The 27,910-nt window shown below is 36.6% G+C and overlaps 1 protein-coding gene across 2 annotated transcripts in view; it reads right to left on the reverse strand.

Moving 5' to 3' along the window:
* Nucleotides 1-445: 445 nt before the first annotated feature.
* The window catches only part of TLL1 (tolloid like 1), a 74,374-nt gene continuing 46,909 nt past the window's right edge, over nucleotides 446-27,910 (reverse strand). For both annotated transcript variants that reach the window (XM_075149382.1, XM_075149381.1), the window contains exons 13-19: nucleotides 25,398-25,558; nucleotides 22,112-22,292; nucleotides 15,613-15,738; nucleotides 14,086-14,213; nucleotides 9,582-9,795; nucleotides 4,128-4,378; nucleotides 446-2,444 (exon numbers count right to left, since the gene is read on the reverse strand). In XM_075149382.1, the coding sequence (XP_075005483.1) occupies nucleotides 2,310-2,444; nucleotides 4,128-4,378; nucleotides 9,582-9,795; nucleotides 14,086-14,213; nucleotides 15,613-15,738; nucleotides 22,112-22,292; nucleotides 25,398-25,558 (1,196 nt within the window). In that variant the 3' untranslated portion in view covers nucleotides 446-2,309. The remainder of the gene's footprint in view (nucleotides 2,445-4,127; nucleotides 4,379-9,581; nucleotides 9,796-14,085; nucleotides 14,214-15,612; nucleotides 15,739-22,111; nucleotides 22,293-25,397; nucleotides 25,559-27,910) is intronic.

Genomic DNA, 27,910 nt, shown 5'->3' on the forward strand with positions numbered 1-27,910 from the left:
GACTGGAACAGAAAAGTGGAAAAAAGATAACATGGAAACTTGCTCTTGCTCCCAGCCTCAGACTTTCCCAACTCCTTTTGACTATCCGTGCCAGGGAGACACTGCTACTGCAGCTGCTTGCTTTCCTCTCAGAAATTCAAGCACTGGTATTCCAGTGGCTGATAAATTATGTATCAAGGTTAAGAATACTTTTTTTTTTTTTTAACTATAGTAATATTTCTGCCTGATTTTTGTAGTAAAAGACCTTGGAGAAAATGTTTGCAGTTAACTTCTTGTGCAAACACCCTGAAAAATGAACAAACAAAAGGACAGTGGAGTAGCATTATAAAAATACAGAAATTACTCAGTTTTTGAACTTTACACACATAAGCTGTCTGGAAAGAAAAACGATAATATATGAGCAGCAATAGTGGTGTTAAAACAACCAAAGACACCTAAACAGACATTTGGTTTTTATTTTTATAAAAAAAGATCAGATTTATTAGTGCCAATGTATGTTCATAGTAAGGTAACAGAAACTAAGCTAATCTGAGTAGCAACTTACATCAAAGGATATCAAAATAATATTTCTTGTAAGTGAAACATAATACTTCGTTTAAACGTGATTCTTGCCAACTAGAAGTCCTTGTTATCTGTCTATGAAGCCTTTAAAGAAAAGTTGCTACAGTCAAACAGGGTCCTGATAGAACTTGGCACATAAAGAAACAATTCAATTTTCACCCATACAATACCTCTCACTCCCCTGGAGCACTCATTCATACAATACTTACATAATGCATATACATTATGACTAAAGCCATGTATGGCCTAAAGCACATAGAATATCTCAGTTCTAAACGTAACATATCTCTACATCAAAAGCAGGTCACTGTATTTACAGCAGATGATCTCGCTCTGCAGATGGGGGTTTTGCTTGAAGATCCTTTTGTTAGCGTACGCTAAGATGTCCAAGTCATCGAATTATTTATCAAATTAGAGGTGTATCTACAGGAAGATCTGTCTGACCGTGTGCGAGGATTCTAAGGCAATAGTAGTAGTTGTTCCACAGGACTAGCGCTGCTGTTGCAACCCGCTCTCCCTTGGAGCAGTAAAGCCTTCCTTCTCCAGATGTAGCCAGGCGTAGTGAGACATTCATGATCTGCAAGCTGTTGGCTCAAAAGTCTAAAACTTCTTGGTTTGTTTTTGTTTTTAATGTTCATGGAATAGCACCATAGGAATTCACTCTTGATAACAAACAAATCCTGGGTCTGTTGTTTTGGTTTGCTTTTTTTGCCATCACAGATACTCTTACTCCCAGAAAAAAACCTCTTTGGGAAACCTCCCTCTTGGATACTACTGCAGCTTCATTTCTGATTAGCTAAACCAGACAATTAGCTCATTCACAAAGAGGTCCGAAGAAATAAAGCTTAGTAGTGGTTCCAAATGTACTCCTAAAACCAAATTCAGTAGGAGGAGTTTCAGATGATCCTTGACTATTTCTGTTTCTCATGGATACAGATTTTGATTCGGGACAGGTTTTCATCTCAGTCTCTTTCTATGTTCAGTGCAAAATAAGAGCACATCATCAGAGATAGCTTACTTAACTAGTAAACCAAACATTTTCAGATGCTTACACTGTTCAAATTCAGTCAACTAGTGATTGGTCAACTAGTGATGACCAATGTAACAGTTCAGACTTCTTAGTCATTAGTAAAACTAAAGATCAGTTATGTTTCAGAAGTAGGATTTTCCAGTTTCAAAACACTGAAACCTGATATGACAGACGAATTTGTAAAAAATACAGAACAATGCAGGAAGACCTTCCCGTTTCATATCTTCTTTCAAGTCCTTGTACAGCCCATATATAGGATACAAAGTCAAAGCAACTAGATATAAGGACAGTATTTTGAGTGTGTGACCTGAAAGAGCTTTTCCTCCTGGATACCATACAATTGTCAGAAGGAAGAATGGTCTGCAGGGTCACTTCCCCTGAATGCAACTGATTGAATCTGCACGCATCTATGACAAATGTCAAACCATGAACAAAAGCTTTTATATTCTCCCTGCATGCAAAGTCCTTTCACAAGCTTTGCAGAGACAGTTAAGTATGGAGCCCACACATCATCATCTTGTCTATTCCACTGGGATAGGTGATTTTTTTTTTTTATTTTATTTCTGTCTCTGGTCTTATAAGTCATCATTTCAACTGAACTCATATAAAACATTTGTGCTAATAACTTCAGTTTAAAAAAAAAAAGACACGCCTTCCTTCCTTTCCACTGTGCGTTCTTTCTTTCTCACTCTCCTTTTCTGGCATAGAGGTTCTTGTGTTATTTTTTGGTGTGCACACTATCTGGATATTTTATACTTCTGTATCGTATATGAAATCCTTTCTTGTTGATTGTATCATCAGTATGAAAGTGAAGTAAAAGAGCTTCCCCTGCTGAATAAATTTCTTCTGGTGGCTAAAATAAATGAATAAACAAACAAATTATCTGTCCACTCTGCATATTTATACCCTTCATTCACACTTTTTTTCTTATGGATATTTCTCTTTTGTATTCAGTTTTTATTGGGTATCTCTACAATCTTTCTTTATGAGACAAAGAGAAAAAACTTCCTCATTCTTTTGTCCTTCTCAGATGTCTTCTATAGTTCTTCTGGAGTCATGTAAATGACTGGGCAGGACCATACACAATATTCTAAATTTAGATAAACAAGTGATTCCAGTACCTATTTTCCATCTTACTCTTCATAGCCCTCATGGCCTGTTTTATTACTGAAGCACATTGATCAGAAGTACCAGCTGAACTACCAAGTCCTTTTTCTGAAGTTGAGAAGATGGTAATGTATACTAACAGTGCCCTTTTCCCACTTCAGCTTGGATTATTTTGCTTTCAATAGCTTTTCTATTTAATTCCATCTTTCCTATGTGCTTGCTTTGGAATGACCTCTGAAGCCATTCATCTATATCTTACCAGAACCAAGACAAAACCACCACAACAAAATCCAATCATTCCACATAACCCCATCTCCGCTCCTACCCTCCCCTCCTCCCCCCCCCTCCCCCCCAAAAAAAAAACCCAAAAAATTAATCCTGAGGTTAGGCCATTCTCCAGTTTGCTGCCCTCCTACTTGTAAAATAGGGCAACTTGCAAAGAAAAGTACTGTTTTGTGTAAATTAATAGATGTTGGGCTCAATTGTAGCATTTCCCTTGGAATATATTGCCTACAGTTCAGTGGTAGCACCTTTCCTGCATCTTTAAGTGTTCAAAAAATGCCCTAAAAGGGCAGCTTACAGGTAACTCGTCTGAATGACTGAGATGTTTGATCCAGCACTGTGGCTGAATCCAAAAAGTATCATGTGGTTAATTAAGAGCTCCTACTGTCTCATGTAGAGCCTTTCAAACCTTTTATCTAGGCAAAGAGTGTATGTATGAAAGTGTGCTTGCATTTGCACACATATAAAGAATTGATAAGGACTTGTGGGATCATTGCACTAACTTTCTCAAGGCAGGCAGCCAACAGAACAATGCAAGTCTAAAAGGAGAAATATCCTTTTCAGGATGTCACCTGGCCAATTTCCTCCATGTCTCACAGTTAAAACGTGTCAGAGATGCATTTGGGATGACAGGACTTTCTTAAGGTCCATGTTAATCACACAGTTTAGGAGCACTTTGTTTCCTAAAATCAGGTTTAAGTGGTAGATGAGCGTATTATAAATGCTTCCAAAGCTCACCTCCCCCTGCAAAATGTGGTTTCTTCATTCAAATTCAAAGAATTTTAATGTGATAATTTTCAACACCAGTGCATTTCTCTCTCTGTAAGGGAAAATGCTGTTAACGTTTTTTTGAGTGTTGTTAAACACTCCACTGTCAGCTACCTAAAGCTTAACATAAGATTACAATACTTTGGTCAAAAACTAGATAGGAATATTTATTGTTGAAAATATTTCAAGGGAGTGCTTGTACTACAAGTCTGCAAATTTATATTAAAAAAAAAATCTAGAGCAGATAATCTAGTATCTTCATTATAAGGTGTAGTAACTGAACCTCATCCCTTCTTGTCCCTTTCCTTCCTCTGCCCTGTTTTTCTTTTTCTTTTTGTTGTGGAAATAAAAAGAAAAACTTTAGTACCTGGTTACTTACCCCAGATCCACAAAATCGACCGAGTCTCACAGCTGTCTTATCATGACCATCAAAGAGCTCCACATAATCGTAACCACAGTCTGCCTCTTCTTCAACTTCAAAAGTCTGAAACATTAACTCGACTCGATAGCCGCGCTCTGCCACCAGGAGCCAGTCGCAGTCCGCCTGAACCGGGTAGTTATTATCGCCAAACTGAGCGTGCGAGTACAGATCTTTGGGCTTGGTTTCAGCTTTCAGCCGACCACCACACTCTAAACAGAGGAAAAAAAAATAAGGATGAAGAAGCTTATTCAGTGAAAATTAGCATTTTCTTTTCACAGATGCCCAGCCTTATTCAGGCTGAGTGCATTTTTATGCCACAAGCAGGTCAGTCAAACTAGGTGTAGAGTGAAGTACTACCCAGTATGAACACAAATCCATCATTCTGAGTTTTTCCTTTATAAATGCTGTTGTATAACTACAGAAATTTGAGCAAATTTCATATTTTTCAAGTGAAAGACCAAAAGGCAGGGAACACCAAAGTTGTAAGGAATGTGGTTCAAGAGGTAGGACATTCTTCAGGTAGGCCTTTGAGAGGTGCCTGTGGCCAGCAAGGCAAGTGCTGTAAACGGGGCATCCACATTTCAGTGGTGACAGCCTTTCCACATGGGTTAATGACACCATTTGCAAGTAGCAGGGGAGTATCAGCTCTAGCACACATGTAGTCAGCGATCAAGTGCAAAAGTCTTGTGTTTCGTAAGCTTTAACCATTATACGGTGTCTGGAGAGCCAGCTCAATACTAAACACCACTGCCAAGCTCGCTAGCTTGTTTGCTGCGTAGTTCATGGACGCGAACAGGTCTTTCTCTGCAAAAGATCGTGGCCAGGAGAAAGCTGCTACTACCAGAGAAAGTCTTGTAGCTGAAAGCCTGCTCTTGAAGCAAGTCCTAAGCTGAAGACCCTTGCCCTATGCCAAAGCAGTATTTTCAGTATAAATCTCTATTTGTACACAGTAGTAAAATGTATGTGTTGCTTTAAAGCTTGTTTATAACTGCTCAAAAAGTTCATAATTTAAATATGAATGAACCTTACTGTATAGTCCAATAAGCTGTTCTTTAGCCAGTTTGCTCAAGGAGAACAGAAATTGCTGAAAATGCACTGACCAAAAACACCCAAAACCCAACAAACCAGCAGCTAGTACTTTATCCTTTCTAAATATATTCAACAGCTGTAATTAAAACAGTATTCTATCCTAAATAGCCAATGAATTCAGCTTCTACAGTAACTTAAACACGTAGGTGTTACGCATTTGCCAATTAAAAGTTCTATTACAATGCAACCAACCACAGATGGAAAATTGTACTTAAAAGAAAAAAATGCATTGTTTATTATGTTTCCAAGAGATGGGTGGTGGCTTTTTTCTTTACAGCTACAAAGATTTCAATGAAAACAGCATAATTTTGTTCTGGTTTCTCATCAAGAACAATCCATCCCTTATAGCACCCATAAAAACATCAAGTGCAAATGAGCTTGAACCAAAACCTGAGATTCACAAGTTTAGATTCAATTTTTATAAATAAATGAACAGATAATTCTATCTTCATTTTGATCAAATGTAGCTATAATAAAGTGATCATTTTATAATAACCTGAAACAAATTGCAAGATTCAAACATTTCTAAGCTTTGGTGAATTGATAATTTGAATTTGACTTCAGTGTCATGGACTCCACCCACACTAAACATGATCAATTGCAATGTTATATTGTAAGGAGTCACATCTCAGCTGGGAATTAATGACAGTAATGAGCTAATCCTTATTTTTTAAAAACGTGGTGTTTTTTCTTAATAAGAAAATGAAGGAATCGAAACAGGAAATATAAATTACGTTAAGTAGAGTAATCCATTATGCATGATCTGTTGTTCAATCTGAAATTTCAATTTTTTTTTTTGCTTTTAAAGAACAGATAAGAGCACATGATAAAGAAAATTTATCAAATGAGATAGTTCAAAGAGTTATTTCTCATCGGTATTCCAATTTTCCCTTTTTTTTTTCCCTATTCTTGATTTCATTGACTTTCCTTTTTTTTGACTGGACTGTTGCCAACAGTAAGAACATCTCCCTGCTTCAGACACAGAACATCTGCTAAGGAGAAAATGTTTAATGAACTGTCTGCATTTTTTCCCTCTGCTTGCTACAGTGGACAGAAGCTTAAAGGAAAGTTGTAGCCGTACTAGCAATAGCAGAAAATGGCAATTCCCTTTCCTCTGCCTTTCTCCCATGGATTATAGCCTTATATTTTAGGATAAAGTATTGATTTTAGAAATTACAGGTCAAATTTTAAATTTGTTAAGGACTAAGTTGTAGTTTCAAAAGTCTACGTCCAGCCTGCACAATGCAGCACTGCATTAGGCTGTGACGGGTCTGCACAGAACAGAGCAGTGCTACGCAGCAGCGCTTGCTTAGCCTTGATAGCAGAACTAACCTAGCTGCACTGACCATCATGCTTTCCATTGCGCTGGGTCTGCTCAGCTGTAGGTACCATGTACACATCTGACTGTAAAGAAATATGTCTGACTTGTAAAATGCTGTTGATCTGACAGCTTTAGGTAAAAGATTTTTTTCTAGATCCGCTAAGGAACAAAAAACCCTTTCTTGTTCCTGACCTTTCTAGGGGCTTTTAGGCTTCTTACAAACATAAGAGCAAATCAAGCAGTAGTCTCTTGACTTTAATAAGCTGGACAGATGGGACAAGCTTAAACCCACGCTGTCTGAACTGGTGAAACAAGATTATAAATTTGACTCAGCATTGCCATAATGAATTATTATAGTTATTTTGGAAGCAACACAGGATCCTAAACTGAGTGACATCTAAGATGCCCAAACTTGTCAGAGACATCCTCCCAGGGCTGGCAGATAGGAACAGGACCTACAGCAGACCTGCAAGCTCCTGCGGCAATGGCTGGAGGCCAGGCACCATAAATGAGGCCATCCAGAAGGGAACCAGATGCCTGTGTTACCGTAACCAAATCACTCCCTGAGCAATGATGCTTAATGTTCTGTCAGGAGCATTTTTGTAAATTCCTTCTGAATGGAAATGCCTTTTCTGAGAGGGAAAATATAATGGAATCTCTTTCTAAAACTGTGTTGTACTTTAAAAACAGCATTTTATAAGTTTTGCTCCACCTAGGGAAGCCTTTCTATCCAATCTATTTTTTGAAACTTTATTGCCCCCGCTGCTACAATTTTATCCTGTTTTTTGAAATATTCAATGGAAAGTTGGTATTTGGATAGTATTTCAAGCCAAAAAGTGTCCAGAAGGGAAATCAACATCATCATCAGGATCTACTAGAATAAGAGGCCATTAAATCATGAAGAGGCCAGGAATACAGCAGCACAGACACCTTCGGGCATATGATCCAGTTACTCTTTCTCTGCTGTTATATTACACAGGTAATACACTTCTACTGAGCGAGTTCTGCCCAGAGGTCAGAAGTGAAGAGAGCAGCTTCCTCAGCTCTCCCTCTGTCTGCACAGCAATGCAGGATTGAGCGCAACCTTGCCTACTTCCATTGCACACCTTCAATTATTATTTGCTAGAAAAAATAAAATAAGGAAATACAATCCACTGTCTATACGCTTGTTAGATATCTATTCATTCACATGTGTGCCCAAAGCACAGAGGTAAAATTCCCATGGAGCATCTGTGTTTGGCTCAAGACTGCAGGAAAAGGCTACAAGATCCGAGTTGTCTCTCACTCAAAAGGTACCTCAAAGCACGTGCTGGTGATGCGCTGTTCAACTTAGCGAGCAGTTTGTGCAACAGCAGTTGACAGAAATAAATGTCCTCTCTAATTTTTACAACGTTCTTAAAAACTGGGCAGATTCTATTCTTCAGATTTTCTCAGAAAACCACTATTATGCATGCTAAGAATGTTTTTACAGTTAAGGCACATAAAACTCAACAGATAAATATCTCTCTCTCTCTCTTTCTATATGAGGGAAATTCCAGGAAGTGATATCATAACTAGCAACCTTTAGAAGTTAGGGAATATAAATTTGAACTTCTTTCAATATAATGACTGCTCCAATTCTGCAAATTAAAAGTGAGAAGAATAAACGAGACAGTAGTTTTACAACACCTGTTTCTAACAAGAGTTCTGACCTTTAACTATTTACCCCGAGGTAATTTTAAAATGAGTCATTATTACCATTTCTATCTAATTTTCCATCTAAGGGAAGGGGTTACTGCGGTAGGGAAGGCAAACAATGGCATGCTTGTAGAAGAGGATTTCCCACAAGAAAAACAAATTGAATTACAGATAGCTAAACTTTTCACTTTCCAGGCCCAGATCATGAAGAGTGAATAGTTCATATACTGTTGCCTACTATCTTTCTCTGAAAGGGAAGTTAAATTAATAAAGTTTTAGAATTATTCTTAAAAAGCAGAAGGAAAAAAAGAGAAAATGCTAACATTGATATACGAGGATTTGTTAGCTGAACACTACACATCAACTTAATGAATACTCCGGGTAATACCAAATGGTATTAACAGTGAATAATCACCTTGATTACTATCTTCTATTAATAATTGCTACCTGTCAGTAAACCTTATGTACTAGCACAGATATTTATAAATATTTTCTGCATTAATATTTATTGCCAAATACTGGATGAATAAGAATGAAAGTAAAGATAGACATTATGTCTGAAGAAGAAAACAAAAAAAACCCCAAACCCCCTTGTTTTACAGCAAGCACTGGAAGTTCAGAGATTCAGCACTAGGGGCCACTGTAAGCCAAGCAACTTCAGGGAAATAAAGTACACGCTGTGAAAATGTCCCAAGAAATCTATTAATGTAATTGCAAAACACTATTTTTAATTTCAGTGATTTCTTCCAAAGAACAAAATTAAATGGTAAATGTGAAGGAGATTATCTTCTTACAGTCTTAAGAAGGTCTTCAGTATTGTTTTTTCTTATTTTTCTTTGGCTTGTCTTTCCTTTTAAGCTCTACAGGAAAGTAATAGCTGTTTACACAAGACCCAGACTTTTGTTTAAGTTAGAACAGGAAAGTAATGGAGGTGCATCACATGCCCCAGTGAAGTATTGCCATTACAAATACAATGAAAAGCTATCGAATCTTTTACAAACTAATGGCATGAACCTTAAGAAATATCTCTTAGGCTTTCTATGCCAATATCTTTTTATCGGATTTTGATTCAAAGTCTTTTAATCATTTACCTAGAAAATTGAGAGAGAGACACAAAGAGAAAGAGAGAAAGAAGGAGAAGGAAATGTTTAAAAGATTAGAGAATACTTTCTGCAATCTCAGACTTTTCCTACTGTTCTTAAGGTTTCATTAGATTTAGTTGTAACATTGTCTTATTGTTAACTCATCCCGTTCCTATAAAAGAAATGCCTTCGACTAAAGAACAAAGGGGAAGTTATTAGTAAAGTACATCCTGATTTTCTGACCTGTAGTGTGCGTTGCTTGGAAGCCTTTTCTTTGAACTGATGCATCAGAAATAAAGCGGAGAAACATTTTGTTGCCAGTAGCAATAAGAGGATCTGGTATCTTATTGCCACATAAGCGTCCCAGAATTGGTGATTTTTCACTTTCACCATCAAACACTTCCAAGTGGTCATAAGCACATTCTTGATGTTGTTCTATCTCAAATTCATTGAAGGTCTGGGGGAAAAAAAACAAAATGACTCAATGTAGTACTGTATTTCCTGTACTTATATGGTACATATGTACTGATAGTATGTTTCAGAATAAAAGTAGATGTAGTTAAGATGACAGATTTTGCATTACTGCCCCTACAAGCCTTTGAATAACATCCTGATTTTGAGAAAGTGGAATGATAACTAAGAGAGTGAATTTTAAGAGGTCATCATCCTTCATATAGAAAGGGATTAGAACCTTTATAGCCAGTGAATGTCCGTAACAGCATATTACATCTAGATTATTGTGACTTTTCTGTTGAATTTGTTCCATTTGTAGGATAATTCCAAATTTCACAGAACATTCAAAACAACAAAAAGCAGGAAATCTATTGGTTCCTCAGATAATTGAGGACTGATTGAAACATCTGCATTCATAATGCTCCCTCCTCCCTTTTTTTTTTTAAATTTACCTCACACTGCAACTAAAGCCTTCGAGAACGACCTTTCCACATGAATGGTTATGCATGAAAGTTACATTTTCTAATCTATTATCTAGAGATCTATTTTTTATTATTACAACACTGACGATATTTCAGGTTGCACCCTTCTTGCTAAGATCACATACTTGCTAGCGAAATCATAGTGAAAAATAAAAAAATTTTGTTGATTGTTTATTAAAAAACTTCAGCAGACTATTTTCCTGTCCTCAGTTCTCCAAAGAAGATTCAAATTGCTGCCATAGTTTAAACACAGTGATCACAAACTTTACTTCATTTCAAATCTGTGATGTTTCTTCTACACTTCAAAACATTTATCCTAGTTTCTGAGCTCCTAGGGATTCTCAGCCTCTCTTAGTGCTCATGGCAGCTTGTAAGAACAAATTTATGTCTATTAAAAATTGTAAATTGCAAGTGCTTTGGAGCAGAGCCTGGCCAACTTACTTTTAAAAACTTTTGGAATTTAGATTTCTCAAACTCAGAGTGTCCAACCAAAGGCATTTCCCAAAGATGTATACCAAACATACAGAAACTGCTAAAACACATACAGCTAATACCTGCTTTTCGAATATGGAAGACTGCCTTCCAAGACTGGACTGGTATCAACAAATTTATTTCAAGGGGACATCTAAGAGATTTCAGAGAGGTCTTTTTGACCAGGGCTAAATTTCAACCAGAAACCTAAAGATAAAATCCAGTCATCTCCTCTTCTCAGTAAACACTGAGAAGGCAATATACATACACATCTTTGTGAATTTTAAGAAATAACCTACAATTTAAGGTGAAATTCAAAATCTGTTTTGCTCAACAAAGTAGTATAAAAGCACTAAGTATAAATGCTTGCATGAGTAGTCACATAGCTGACTATTTATGAAAACCAAAAAAACACTAAAGGATTAAGAAGCAATAATTAAAAGGAATAAAACTGAACTATCAAATGCTGAGCAAATATCATAATTATGCATTCTACCTGGTCCACCAAAGCAAATCTGACCTACCAAATCCCTTGTGGAATCTAGCCAGTGTGAAATGTGATGGTAATTTATACTTACAGCTGACCTAAAGAATATATAAAGAGCTAACAAAGTCTTTTGCCCAAAGAACCGGAATATTCAGAATAACACTTTTGTTTTGCGAAAAATGAAGATTGCATGATGCAGTGGATGTAGGTTCATTTCACAGGAAAGTTTGGGGGTTTTATTAAGGGAATGAAACTGCAGAGGCAGTGAAAACAGCTGTACAGCAGTCCCTCCTGCTGCTCTTAAATTGTAGTCAGCCATCCTACTTTTATGATGCCAAGTACGTGTTGTCATTTATACCCAAATAAAATCTGATGGATTAAAAAAACCCCAGAAAGCTGCGAGACTAACTGTAAGGGAGTTAGTTAAATATAGAATTGAGTCAAGCCAACTTGGAATCAACAGGAGCAATAGATGTGATCCAAGAGCAGGCTGCAGAACTTCGTTTTCTTTTAGAGGAAAATTATATCAGTTTTGTTCTCTTCTCATCAATACAAAAGATCACTTTCTAGGAAGCACTTCTCACCATGAACCGTAAGACACACCGGAAAAGCAAATCTTAAGTCTTTTAAAAGCTCAAAATGCCTAATATTTGAAAACACCCAGAGACAATCTCATTTTTTTAAAAAGTGGTCAGTTCCCAGCAGTGGACTAAGAGCAGCTTGAAAGAGTAGAACTGGCACAAAATTTCCTTAAAGTTGAACATGACTAAATAGTTGCTGCTAACTTTCTCTCTATTATTTAGTGCCAACAGAGTTCACAGATGATTTAATAAAGTTCCTGGTATAATTAAATCACACTCTGTCTTCCTGGGACAAATACTTTTGAATACCTACCCCACCATGACTACAGTCCCCATTTTGGTAGTCTCATTAGTGGGAATGGTATTCAGAAATGTAACATACAGCTTCTGAACATCCAGCCCTTTCTATCTATAGCACTCAACTGAGTAGATACGTTGGTGGCACTTATGGATAGCTGCCTGAACGGGACACTTAAGTCTGTCTCTTGTAAACATCCAGCTGATTAGCTTATGAAAATCTCTCTCTCTGCTACAAACATTTTCAAAGCCATCTTTATCTACACATTTCATTTAAAAATTCTGAAGTGCATATCCATTTTTTTATAGGCTTCTTAATTACACCAAATGCTTAACTTTAGCCTTTTCAGGAAGAGACTTTTCAATGATTATCAGAGTGAGAGCAATCACAACAAAAGATTAGTTTCTGTACACATACCCCTCCTGAAAAATGAAGCACAACCTCACAATTCATGTGGTTTGTTACCATGAAGAAATCAATTTTATCCTTGTTCAATTTGACTAAGTAAACTGTGAGGACTAAACATAAATACAGTGTGAAAGTCCAAGAAAAAATATTTATCCGTAGTGGAAGTATGGTATTAATATTATTGATATGGCATCTTGCTCTACTAGACAGACTTTAAAGATATTATACACACAGAATTTAGTAGATTGACCCTACTGGCTTGCACAGAAAAGTGGATTTCAGACTAAATCATGGGGGTATTTTTGAAAATTCTATCTAGAAAAATTCTGCCTAATTTTTCCAATTTAAAAACCTTTTCTTTTGAAACAGACCATGTGATATTTCACTGAAGAAATCTGAATGCTGGAAGTTTGCCTGCTGAGGTTAAAAGTACTGAAAAAGCTTTTACAGTAACATGCCCATGCCTGGCTGGCTTTGGTTTATTCAGCCAGGATGAAGAAGGCTTGCTCAGAAGTGGCAGCAGGAAGGCTGCCTGAATCAAAAACCTGTTTTTCATCCTTTGAATGGACAGAGCATGCACACTACTCATTTTCTGCAACCTCCAGATCCCCCAGAACAGTTTAACTATTTTACTTCTGGTCAACAGGGATCAACAGATGATCCCACATCAGCATCAGTAACAGGGGTTATGGTTTTGGTTAAGGTCAGGAGTTATGACAACATCCCTTTCATCCCTGCATCAATATTCGCTATTGCTTCTACCTCTCTGAAGGAGACACATCTCTCTTCTTAAGTTTATTTGCTCCAAAACACTCGTTAAATCAATTTATCAGATTTTAAAATATGTAAGGCCAGTTTTTGTTGTGGCTGTCCCCTGAGTACTCTGGCTGAAGGAACACGGGGACTGATCTCAAAGCAGAAAAGCCCCCTGGGCAGGTCCGTGCCTTCGGCTTTGTACAGAGGCTAGATAACCTCAGTAGATCTGCAAAGCTCCTTAAGCTCTGTTAGCCTGTCTTCAGCCACCAGCACTGTCCTGAGCCCGCTGGACACAAAGGTCACTTAACTTACTTAGGCTGCTCTTCTACTTATGTTAAAATTTGGAGCCACTCTTAAATGAGAAGTCCAGATTCTTGTTTTTTGCATCTTCTTTTCCTCCTCAAAAAGTAGAGAACAGAAATGCAAAAGGTGTGTGGAGAGGACTGTTCATATTTTGCTTATTTTTATATTGGAGTTTCCGTAAATGGCCTCTGCCATATTTGTCAAAACTTTGTGCAAATTTTATGAATTGCAACAATGATATAGTGAATTCTGACAGGAGAAAATTATTCCTCCTGCCCTTTGCTGTCCAGAGTATTTACAATCACCACAAACTTAAATTTACAGCTCTATGATATTGAGTAGCCAGTTGGCCAGGAATGGACAGGAGTCAGCAGATTTTTAAAACAGTTTACCTCTGGGCTGCAAACTGATAGTAAAGTTTAGTAACAGTTTTGTATTGTTGAGTAGTCATTTGAGAAGCAGGTTTGGTGGAAGAAAAGAGAAAAAGGAAGGGTAGGCAGAAACTCACCAATTTGACCCTCTGCCCGGGGGTGGCACTGATTTCCCACGTGCACTCCTTTCTACTGGGATACTTGTCGGGCCAGTTGGGACTCGTGATGATGCCGTTGGGACTGTGGATCTTCTGTTCACACTCAGCTGTGCCAACAGTGATAGCATCAGTTAGTCTGGGGGTCTGCAGTCAAAGGTAACCAGAAAAGTACTCTTTTTTGTCAGGGGACCCGCTGAAGGGAAATGATCTTTAGGAAGACAACTAAGCACGTTCATTCAGTGTGCACGATCATGTTCTTCCCCTTTGGCAAACACTTTATGGCCATTAACCCAGCATGCTTGTTTATTGACTGTTGTGAAACATACACTGTGGGTTACAATGGATGGCACTTCTTTTGGAAAAAAGTATAAAGGAGTACACATAAATTAAAATTTAATCAAATATTTTGCTATTCTACATACAAATAAGTATGAAAATTCATATGAGAAATCTTGCTACTCCAACTTCAAATGATATTTCTTGAACAATTTATTTTTCTCTCTTCTTGCTAATTTTCATACTGCAGTTACAGAGCAATCATTTTGATTTCTAAACCACAGTTTCTACGGACATATATACAACTAGAGAACAGCTAAGACTAAACTGTGAGTATGTAGCAAGAACAGCTTAGTCATTCACATCATAACTGAATCACCAGAAGTACACCTCTGTGAATAAATACAAAGAACTAAAACTTAAAGAAAGCAAGAAAGAAACCAGTTTCATTTTTGTATTTAGTTTTTTAACAATCTCAAATGGCTTTATAAACGTCAGAGAATTATTCAACAGGAATCTTCTAGAGCAGGCAAGTATCATGCCAACACCAGTGATAATGCAAATGATTCACAAAGGGCACATTTTTACTCGCAAATTAAATCCGTGCTAGAATACAGCCTTGAGAAATTACAGTAGCTCATGTGATATTGCACACTTGAGGTTCATTTGCAGATAACTTAAATTCTACTTAAGCCCCAAAGCCTACTGTTTTCTTGGAGGTAGCCGCAGCTTGAGACAGCAAATAGGAAGAAAGATGCATAGGGACTTGATTGGAATTTAGATTGTCTGAATATGTTCCCTAAAATAAACCCAGAAAGGGCAGATACTGTTTGAACCTGATGGTGAGGAAACTAACTGCTACTGATAGAAGCAAATGACAACTTTACCAAGCTTCTCTCCAGAAACTCTATCCCTGTGTTTAATACAGCATTAGATAAATACTCTATCACAGCTTTAAATGTTCGACACTTCACAGCGCTATTAAAAATAGCACTCCCTGCCAATGATCCCAAGTTTTCCAAACTGCATTCCTGTGGACCTCAAACTCAGCCACACAAATGCTGGGGATGGAGGGGACGGGAAGGGGGGTGGGGGAGTATTTAAGCCCAAATGTCTAAGCCCCCATTACCAAGATCCTTCTTTTTCCTTTCTTTTCCTTGGAAGGAGAGCTGCAGAGATCTTTCTGTAAGACAGTTGTATAATCAACCGATCAAATACCTTACTACTTACCCTCCTTGCAGTCATGTTTGTTTTCGTGTAGCACAAATCCATTTCGGCACTGGCAAACATAGCTTCCTACTGTGTTGATGCACTCGTGCTGGCAGCCACCATTGTCCTTCGAACACTCATCCTTGTCTAAGAAATACACAACAAGGTTGGGTGAGCATCAGAGCTAGCAGTAGTCCTCATTACCAAAAACAAAAAGGTTATCACAGTGTTTGAGTCCAGAAAACGATAAACTAAGACACAGTCACTCTTCTCAGTATGGCAGTTTCATGGTACCTTAGTTCTAGCCACTCATTGCTCAGCCTGCAACCTTGCACCATGGCACAAATAGTCTGTCTCATCTGTCTAGGAAGTGAGGGGTAGTTCCTAGGGGAGAGGAACACTAGTAAAACAAACAAGCTAAATCAAAGGAGATAAGACAGTTACCAGCGTTTACTCTTTCAAGTGACCGAGCTGGTAAAATTTCATAAATATCTCATCCACAGCTTTATTCCAGTAAACAACAGGAGTGTAATTTATGGACAACACATAAAGTATTCCAACTTTATGCAAATTCCACAATTTAATGGTAGTATGTTGAAAGGAACATGTAGGCCAAGCAAGGTTTCAAGCTCTGCACATTAAACATGTAAGAAAGGAAGGATTTAACATAAACTTTTTTAATAAGTTGATTTTTATTTTCTCAGCAGAGTGACAGTGTGCTTTACTTTTAATGAATCTGGACATTACAGAACATCACAAAAAGAAAAACATTTCATCGAAAAACATACAAAAGAAACTACCATTAATTATTTCAAGGAGATCTACAATATAGCATGCGGTTCTGTTTATTAACATATAATTCTTTAAAAGAGCTTTTAGTGTGTTAGAAGTAAAGCAGAGAGTAGAGGAGGAAATATGACCTGCATTAAATAGCTACAAATTCATTGCATGGAAAAAAGCCAAACTAGATTAACAGGCTGTCATTCTAGCAAGGGGCCTCAGCTGCCACCCTTCTATGTCATTCAGCTGCTGTCATTTTAGGTGAGGCTGGTCCATTTAAAAAAGGCAGACTGCTCCTGACATATACATATATATACACGTACATGTATATACGTATGCACATGTATATACCTATATATATGTATAGACACATATATATAAGTACTGAGATATACAAATATATACCTATATAAATATATAAATATATAAATAAATAAATAAATATAAAAAACCCACACTCACATGTTAAAAAGCTATATCTTACAAACTGTGTCATTTCAACATGCAAAAGAGAGGAGGAAAAAGAGCAAAGAAATTGTGGTCATCCCAGAGGTCCAGTTGTTGCAGGGCTGGAATGCAGAGCATGCATCCCCTTCAGCCTCATGTACCTTGGAAAGCAGCAGTGAGTGTTATCTCCAAACAAGCTAACATGCGATGTTTCAGACTTTAGTAGGCACAGTAAGAATTTCTACAGATTACAAGCCACTATGGATAATTTAAGCCTTTTTTTGTTGTCTTACTTAAGTATTTTTTCCCCTGCCTTTACTGACGCTCATGTTCAGTAACACAACAAAGGAAATTTGCATTATAATTGCATACACATCAGCTTTATCTGCCAAAATATATGCAACACTTGACCTATTGACTTGCAGTTCTTTCCATAAAAATCAGCTTCTACTTATAATACATGATGATAATGTACATTTATAGATAAATTCTGCAAGTCAAACCCAAGCATCCACTGCATTTTGTCCTGTAAATCTCAAATCTGTTTGCACTGAAAGTTTTTGGAAGCTTTCTGCAGATGTGAACAGATTTGAAGTTTAAGAAACAGTCAAAACCACAGGTAGCTCCCAGAAACATACATCCAAAGGCTTATACTAGTTGTCATTTTGATGATGAAAGAAGCATAAAAGCTCCAAAATTCACTGTTTATGCACCTTGCAATGCAAGTCCCAAACTGAGGTAGTAAATCTATTTAATTTCAAACAAAAGTTTTAATCTTTCATCTTTGCAGAAACAAGCACTATCATAAACAAATTCCATGTTGCAAGTGAAGAATAGTAACAAGCAAATGAGAAATTAGATATAATATGAACAAAATTCTTCAATATTTCCCCTCCTAAGCATTAGTTTGTAGTTTTCTACCAAAACAACAAAATAAACGGAAGGCAAGCTCAAAATGCATTCAAGTTAGGCTTTCAAGTACAGAGTAGGTACATAAATTCTGAATAAAAGCCGTGTCCATTTTCATCTTCTACCAAACTGTGTGAAAATACTGAAAAGTATTTTAACAGTAAATAAGCTTATATTCTGTAAAATAATTTCTTAAGAGACAAGTACATAAACAAACAGTCCCGTGTTGGACCTCCTCAGAGATAAAACAATGGACAGAAAGGAGAAGCTTTTGAACACATTTAAACACAACAATTACTTGTACGTGGTTAATCAAGGATGAAACTGTTGAACCAGCCTTCCTCACACTTCATAATTCGGAACAGACTTTCTGTCAATTTGATTGCCCAGTTTCAAAATTCATGAAAAAACAATTAGTCTGTATTAGTTATAGGAACAAATGTTTTGCCATGTAAAAACAAAGCCATTTGTTATGGTGACAGATGGAAATGAGTCTCCCCATTTTGAATGGATACTTTCTTTCTTTTCTCATATCAGTACTCAGAACAGGGAAAGATCCATTCTCAACAAAATGTTAGATTGAATCATTCAGAGGACAAATAGTCGTACCTCTGAGACCCTCAGAGGCCACCAGTCTGTGAACAATACGTACTCGGCCTGAAGGGACCTGTATCAAGTCCTTGCAAGATTCAAAAACAAAAATTTTCTCTTTGCAGGCAGCTTTCTTGTCTGTGGAAAAAAATGTACCAGGATGGCACCAGAGGTGAGTTTGTGCTCCAAAACAGATTTGCTCAAGGCTAGAAACATTCTAGCTTTCTCTTTTTAACTGCTCAATGAATCATCACCCAAGAAAAAAAGTCCCAACAAACCTCATTTCTGTATTACATCAAACACCATGTATGTTTTGAATGATCATGCAAAGAATCATATTTATTTAAAACACGGAAGTAACTCTAAAACTTATGATAAATGAAAGCAGTTTAGTGACATATTATCATCGGCTATTAATCATACCACTACACAAAGACTGATTTAAAGAAATGATTATGCTATCTTCCTGGAAACATCACAGAAAAAAAAATATATTATTGTTATCTTTTTCCCTCCCTAGAGTAAATTCATGGATTTATTTTACACTCCTCTAGTCTTACGAGCCCAGCAGAGTGCATTAGGTCGTCTGACAAGAGCAGAAGAGAGGAGGACAGAAGAAAGAGAGAGGGAGAAAGAATAAAACCTAATTACTGGAAGCTTTTAGTTTAGAAGCCTAATACCCAATTCCAAAAAGTTTTAATAAAAGTTTAAAAAAATTAATATATCATGACTCCCTAGTTTCTTCTCTTTATCCAAGAAACTCGATTATAAATATACAAGAGTGTCTCTGGAGATTAGCTAGATCCCTGCAACAGCTCCCAACTGAGTTTTCTTCAGAACTGTCCCATCAAATGTAAATTTTTCAGAATGTTGAAAAAAAAGTTTTTCTCGCTTTCCAGTAGCACCTGTCTGGCTGTTAACACCATTTTACAGCCAAAAATGTAATTACATGTTGTCTTATATCAACATAAATACCTTCCTAATGCAGGTCATCTGTTGCCCTATGTCACTGTTTGCTTTCACAGTTTACCACAGCAGTTTCCAACCACCAAAAAACTGCTTTCTGTCATCTGAGCTGGAGCTGGGCCATGCTTTCTCAACTGTAGCCGTGGCTGCAGAATTCACCACCATAAGAGTCGCAAAAAAAGTTCTTTGGCTGTGCTTTGTGGAACACATTACTGTTCCTAATCTTCAAACTAATCTGACTTATCCACCTGTCTCTCTTGCTGAGCATTGTATATGCCCTTTACTGGTGAACAGACTGCAAGATGCAGTGTTTTACTCATTACTGATTTTTTCACGATATATGTCTTTATAACTAAGTGCTTACAAATATTTCTATTGTGATTCAATTAATAAAACTGTTAAATGACTTCCAGCAAGTATCTTAGACACTAGCACTAAGTCTTTCTCCACAGGTATCATTCTAAAAGTAGTGTATTCTGAAGAAAAGTATAAATAGGCAAAAAACCCCACTTCATTAGCTGAACAGTGATCAGCTATCAACTCCCAAAGGCAAAATACTTGAAGTCTTAAGTTTGTTCTTCATTGACAGACCAATAGTATATTATGTCCATATTAAGGAATTCAGGGTTAAGAAAGTTATAGTGTTTTCTGACAGCCATGACAGTTTTGTCTGATGAATTATTCAGAGATGACAACTTCTTTTTAGGTACTTTAAGTTCAGAAGTTTGATTTGTCTCAAGCATTACAAAGTTTTTGTTTTGATGAGGAAATATTGTCAAAAGGGGAAAGTCAGATAACATAGAAGAATAGAATCTGTTAGAAATGATAACAACTGGAAGAGAACCGTGAAAGAATAAAAATAAAATACAAAAAGTATCTGAACTCATATGAAATAAGAGACTATGGCAGAAATGCATTATGAAGCATTCAATAAATTTATACACTTACAGACTAGAAGAGTATTTATATCAAACTGTCTTTCCTTGAAAGGGATTAGATATATACTATATCCAGGACACATCACACATTTCTATTCATTTAAACAATCATTAAAATAAATAAATAAATAAATCTGTTAAAATGAACTATCACTTTAAAAAAACCCAAAATTTAACTGACTATAAATGTATAAATGTTCAGCATGTTCAGAAAACACAACTTCGCAACTACAGCGCTTACACAAATCACAAAGCTATTTTTAGAACTGGAACATGTCAATACTTATTCTTGTAAAAAGTCAAAATATGTGACAATTCCTGCTGGCACTACTAGGCCAACATGAAATGACTAGTTGTGTAAGCATTTCTGGAGGAAGCTCTGTTGTGTGCATATATGTATTTACTACAAATAATGAGTAAACCTTGAAAGCTTCTCACTAATGTAAGTGAGAAGAGTAAAGTAAATTTAAAAGTAAATTTAAAAGTAAATTTAAAAGTAAAAAGTGCTATTATATGTAAAGATGGATCTGAAAGAATATGACCAGAGAAATGTGTTTACTAGAAGGAAAAAAAATGTGCTAGAGGAGGTAAAATGTTTGTTAATTTCTTTGTATGAGATGAAACACTTTTTTTCATCTTTCATAATTGCTTAAGAAAAACATCAAAGTAGTTATAATGAGAAAACATTGACAGTCTAAACTGTTTGTCTTGACAGTTATTTTCCTGACTTTCCAAACCACATCACTTATACGATATATTGTTTCTTATTACTTGGTCATAGTTAAGTTATCAGTTATTAAAGCTAACCAATGAAATACCATTTTCATTTCAGCTTTGATAAAATACTTTAACAGAAAAACCCTAAAAACAGTGCCTGGTAATACATTCTGCTACATGCAAACAACATAATCAGGAGTCTCCAGATTCAGATTTTTAACTGCTATCAAAAAACTTGGGGCAGAATTAAAATCCCAAATGCTTCTGGATGACTTCCTGTTTGGGGAGGTGGGCGGGCGGGGTGGTTTTGTTTTGTTGTTTTACACAAGATAACATACCTATGCATATGTGTGTCTGTAAACACACAAGAAAAACACTAAGCAAAATTCCACCACTAACACAAGGTGGTATTCTGCCACAGCCAGATTATTATAATCTAGTCTCAATGAGTAATTGCACAGACCACTGTTGTGCAAACATTTCCTCACATCTTCACTCGTGTTGCATGCGACTTGCTCACATGTTCACTCATGTCTAACTTTATTAAACGATACATGTCCTCAGATGATATAAACTTCCATCGCTCTAATCTGCCTCAGTGAAATTACACTCATAACTAAAAAGACAAGACAATTTTGCAAAAGCAAGGTCTTATACTCTATTCTTCTGCAAAACATTAAGTAGTGTAAAGTTTGGCAAGAAAGTACACATAATGTTAAACAAATGTTGTAGCACAAAGTGGTAATTTCATAACTAATGCAATACATTAAGAGACCTATTAAGAGACCTGAGTGAAAAAACATACAAGTGTACACAGTATGTAATTCGTTTCACATTACAGCTGGGATTTGAAAAAAATAGCAACAAAACTTGGGATAAAAGAAATCTAATTGAAATTTAGGAACACTTACTAAATTTGCTTTTTTCCTCTGTATCTCATAAAGTTTATTTGCCTCTGCTGTTTTTTAAATATATATATTTGCATTCCATATAGTTTCTACAGACATTACAATTCAGAAGAGTACTTTAAGACAGGAGAGCGGTTTATGCTTATACAAATAAAACAAATTCAAAGCTACCAGGAAAACTAGAAGGGAAAAGGCCACTCACTTTCATACCAAAATATAGTAGTCACTCTATGCTCACAGGTACACACGAGTAATTTTCTATACCTGAGAAGAAGTGTGCCTTGAAGCCTTTTTTTGACACGGTGTTGTCAGATCTGAACTCAATTCGCATGTTGTTGTACTGAGAGGTGATAACTTCAGGCACTTCTGTACCGCAGAATTTACCGTGTAGTTTAGAATCAGAAGAAAGGCCACTACGAATCTCCACATAATCGTATTTGCAAACCTGAGAAAAGAAAGAAAATTTTTTTTTTTGGCTAACCAAAAGAAAAGCATGAAGTTGTTTACAAATGCAAGAACTCTGATTGGTATATGCTGTTTAATAATAGATTAATAATATCTTTTTTCACTTTTCCTTGACTCTGAAAACATTTGTAAATGCTTACATACATTCACTGATTTTGTGTAAGAATATTTTAAGGTCACTAAGGCATAGCTATACTATGCATTACATTCAAAACAATATTTTGATAGATACTAATCTGTGTTTAGTATCTAAATTTCAAGATGCTTAGTAATGTTTCCATTTAATTTAAAAAGTAAAAATTCTAGTGACATTAGACTAAAATCTAGAAATATTCACCCTAAAAATTATAGCTATCTTTGTGCTATAAACCACATACCCAGAACCTACGAACCTTCTACTGCTTGCATCTCATAGGTTTTTTTTCAAATATTAATTTTCACTTAGAAACTTACAAGAATATTTTTTACTATAATGTATTTGAGACATATTCATTTATTTACAAATATATAAATCTTCACTATTAAAACCATACATCTTTCTTTAACAGTAGCATAGCTATAATATGGCCCATCCTCATATCAAATACGTTGCTACGAATTTGTTTAATCAGAAATAATGTCCTGCCATTTGGGTTCTTAGTGCCACGTGAAGAATATCCAGATAAACTTGATGGTTACAGCACGTTATGGCTAGAGCATGGCAAGGGAACTCAACGGTATGACAATGAGACAATGATGCATGTCATTTTCATTAAAAGGTTAAAAATAAAGTAAAATAATGTTATAAAAAAGCCTTATGCAAGGTCTATTACTCGTGATAATACTTTCAATGCATAATCCCTTAGTCAACCTAAAGCTTTCCACCCAAAAACTTCTAAGCTTCTTAGGCTCAACTATCAATCATTTAATCAAAAATGTCCCAGTTGTCTGCAATTAATAGCTTAAGAGAAAATAGTGGCCAGGAGGATTCATACAGAGCTTAGATTGTCCATTAAATCCAAGCATTGATAAATCGCAATTTCTAGTCAAAAAAGAAATGTCAGGGAAGCTGGAGGGGAGAACTATAGAAAAGGATGTTTTGGCCTTTGTTGCTCTCTCTCCCTATGAAATATTAAATGATTGTCAACATTTCCAATTGTTTTTAATATAATACATTCTAGATGTAGATTAAATTTTCATTGTTACTGGAACAATTTTCATATGTTGCAGAGTTGGAAATTGACTAATTCAGTTGAAACTACTTTTATACAATATAAAGAACACAAAGATTCATAGAACTTGAGTTACTGTCACATGCTGATTTATATTAATTGTAAGATAAATTTATATTAATACATGTGATTTTCAAATATATCTCACAACGTTAATAAATCCCAGCAATTTCAGCAATACATCAGTAGTGAGTTTTGATGGTTTCATAGCTTTAGATTAGAAATTAAATGTAATTCCAGATAGGTCTAATTTCCTTCATACTACACTATATTTAAAAAAACTTTGCAAGTTAAATGTAAAATTAAAATTGTAAAATGTAAATGTAAAATATTAAAATTGCAATATTGGAAAAGACATATTAAACTTGGTCCTAAATAGAACTCCTATAACAAAACAAAATTTAGAGCATTTGCTAAATGTATACATTTTATGTCTGCACTCAGACAATATATTAGAATGTTCTAGATATTATATGTTTCTTCTGATTTTCACAGGTACCATTCTTAGTACTACTATTTAATAGTATAAAACTGAGATTTAGTAGCACAGGAGAGGATCAAACCAAAGTTCTAAATGTTGAAAAACTTTATACATCTATTTTTCATATCTGCTTAAGTTACGTGTCTTCTATGACCTTAGAAAACTGATTTAACTTCATTACACCCCAGGTGTCTTCCTGGCAAATCTGGCTTAAGTTCCAAGAAAGTGCAAGAAAAATGTTTTATGATTTGTTCAAATGGCAATTAAATCTTAATTCTCTGGGATTTGTAAGTTTTTATTACACCTTTCACAGTTCTTTTAATAATGATAACAGGATGTGAGTGTGACATATAAATCATGAAAAGTTGGAATTTCATGGACTTTAGAACCCACCCCAAATTATTTAAAAAAAAAAAAAAAAATCTTACATTGCTGCCTCTACAAATAATTTTGAGATGTTTTGGAGAAGCTACGGCTGGGTTATTTCTTAGTTATAAATTAATCTCCAGCTTTTGCCACTTCAGATCTCATGCCCAAAACATGGCCCGTCCTCATATCAAATATGTCGCTACAAATTTGTTTAATCAGAAATAATGTCTTGGGATTTGGGTTCTTAACGCCACGTGAAGAATATCCAGATAAACTTGATGGTTACAGCACGTTATGGCTAGAGCATGGCAAGGGAACTCAGTGGTATGACAAAGCAGTGCCTAGGAAGCAGAACAGAGGCTGAAAAGTTGATGTTGAAACCCATATTTTACTGATTCGCATGCAAAAAACACTGCAACCCCCACCACTCTGTTTAAAGCTATAGGGAGCAGCCCTTACCACATGGAGGGCTCTGCCCTACCCCTCTCCCCCACCTGGGGACGAGATCCCCTGTGCCTCCAGGGGCTGCCCAGCTCAAACACTGCCATGTTTGCCTTATTTCTGGTACTGCTCCTTCTAAAATATTCCCCTCATGAGATACTTGTAAGTGATTTAAATGCTCCCTCGCTCTGTCACTAATCACAGCTTATGTGTATTCTTTGTAGTCATAGTCTGTAAAGATGATTTGGTTTCTCCAGATTTTCTTCTCTTGAATTCTTTCCAATATGCCTCAGCCATTTGCTCTGTTTTACTTTGCTGATAAAAAAAGTCAGCAGAGAACATTTCTTTTAAATTTCTTGTAATGCATATACATTTAGATGATATGTAAAAGAGAGCTATTCTCTCCATGTTTGTTTTGAAAGAATCCAGAAACAGTCCCAAAACGAAAAAAAAGAATATCTATGATTATTGTCAGTGTATGAACAGTCAGCGAGGGGTTTATAAGACAATATCTATTTTTGAATGCTTGTGAAACTCTTTAGCATATAACAGATTGTGCAGCTCTTTGTTCACAGTTACTTACTTCATTCCCTTCTAACTCAAAAAACTCGAACTTCATTGAAATTCGGTATTGCGTCGGGGCAACCACCTGCCACACACAGTTTTTGTTTGGAGGATACTCTTTGGGCCACCCTGGTGTGGTTATAGTCCCATTTAGCTTTGTCAGGAGTCCTCCGCAAGCAGCTGTAAAATTAAAAGGGAGAGCATCTTTTCTTGACTGAAACCGTGTTTTACTATAAACACAAGCACATTGAGAAGATTCAGTCCTCTCATTACTTATACTGCTGTAATGCCCAGACAGACTAATCAGAATCTTGTTTTATCATGCTTGGTGCAAACAAAGAGAAAGAGACAGCCCCTGTCTTGAACAGCTTGCAGGTTTGCGGACAGAGATAAGTTTCAGGACTACACAAGGCGTTATCATATTCATTCTTTTCCCTTCCCTCCAGAGACTCTGGTTATTCTCTCACAGCCTTTCCCATGCAAGTCCTCTGACCTCACCGCCCTCCCCAGGACCTTGACCACCCCTCTTCTGACAGACAGACTACTTGAGATGCGCTTCACATTTCCCCAGCTCCTCTCTTTGATTATTGATCCAGAATCAGCCCTACCTGTCTCAGCTCGTATAGCTGTATATGCCTCCCATAACCTACTAGATAAGGTCATTTCTTTGGGATAGCAGTCACGTACTCTTCAGTCACAATTACTTTTGCTGAAGTATGGATGTTCAAGTAACAGAGAAAATACCTATTATTTCCAAATATATGCCAAATAGTCACCACCATACAACAGAACAATACTGTACTATGTTTGTGAATGCAGTTCAGATAGCAAAGGATAAACACATTAATCTTTTCCATCTGTGGAAATTTTTTTTTTTTTTTTAAAAAAGGAAAGTAATGGGATTTGCGGGGGTTCTCGATCACACTCTGCTGCATTGATACCATTACAGCACAGTGACAGCACCGGAAATCATCCACAAATCTCTTTCTAAAGAACTGGTGGGGGGAAGCTACACCTTCTTCCAACTGCTCTGTGCTAACGCTGAATGCCTTAAGAACTGGCTATTCCTGTCCAGCTGATGGTCTCACACACTGCATCTACTTCATCTAGCACACCTGGGAGAACTCTCCACTTTCTGGGTCAGGGCTCATTTGACCAACACAGACACATACCAGTCTTTCTCCGGGCACCTGGCTTTCCATGCAGAAGAGTTCTTGGTACACACGTAAAGGTAATCTGACCACGGTGGGGGGACCAAGACCGTGGGTCACACCTCAGTGTGTAAAAAAAGACCAGGCACAGGTTTAGAGACTGCATTCAGGTGACACAAGCTGTACCCCCAAATGATCCAGTCTGGGTCACGACAACTACTGCTAGTTTTCAATTTCTGCTTTTCAACGTCACTCCATTGTTCCTTGAGGCAACGGTGGGAAATGTGGAAATACTGAAAAAAAAAAATCTTAAAGCTTTCTAATATGCTGCCAGTGGGGGAGATTTGGATTAGACAACCATGACGCAATTTTCTGTGCATGTCAACACTGCAGTGAAGCATTGGGCGGAGTTTCTGAGTTAGAGGCTTCTACTCTGGCATTATGTGTGAATTAATACAGCTAGGTCACCCCTCAAATTCCCAAACTATAACTAGGATGTAATGCTCACTGTGACTACGCAGTGATTTTAATTCAGCAGTCCCAAGTAGTATCTACATACACCGAGTGCTATGTCACGTGGAACAAATGCATATACACTTTTAGGGATAGCTCAGGGTTTTTGCTCCACACTGCACTGCGCTACTTTGAGTGACTTCTCCTTTTGCCAGAGTTGTTTTTCTGTTTGGGTGCTGGAGAGATATTCCCTTGTTTGTTTTTTGGAGGCAGAGGAAAGAGTTTTCTGAAAGACCGGTAATCTTCCCTAATATTCTGACTCATGTCAGCAGGCAGACTAAACCAAATTCCTTACATAAATCTGGGCTGATGATCAAAGGCCCAGAGATCAAATCTCTGTCTTCATGGCCCCCCTTATATTAACCTTACTTTCTGCATGCTGCCTAATATGCAGACATCTAAATAAATTGTTTTTCCAATGTGCTTATGTTGGGGGTAGGGAGGAAACAACTAAAATATCAACCAGCTTGATGAGAGCCACAATCTAATATGCCTGTAGTCTAGGACTATTACCACCTCACACAAACACACACCAACCAACCAACCCCACCCCCACACAACCAAAAGCAAAAGAACAAAAAGTGCAAAGAAACTAAGCAAAACTACCCCAAATTGTGACAAATCATGAATTAAAGCCAGGAAATTGGAAAAAAGAGAGACCAGTGAATCGCATCAGAAGAAAACCATAACTCCGAGCACTCCAATTTTCAAAATCCATTTCACTACTCAAACAAACGATGAACTGAGATAAGAATAATTTGTGCTATCCCTGAATTTATTGGTGTTTATGAATACAAATCAAACAATAATTGGTATGTAATGATCAAGAACTTTTGCTTCTTTCCTTTGACATGAAACATGTATAGAA

Source organism: Calonectris borealis, chromosome 4 (assembly GCF_964195595.1).
Source record: "Calonectris borealis chromosome 4, bCalBor7.hap1.2, whole genome shotgun sequence".
Classification (NCBI taxonomy): Eukaryota; Metazoa; Chordata; class Aves; order Procellariiformes; family Procellariidae; genus Calonectris; species Calonectris borealis.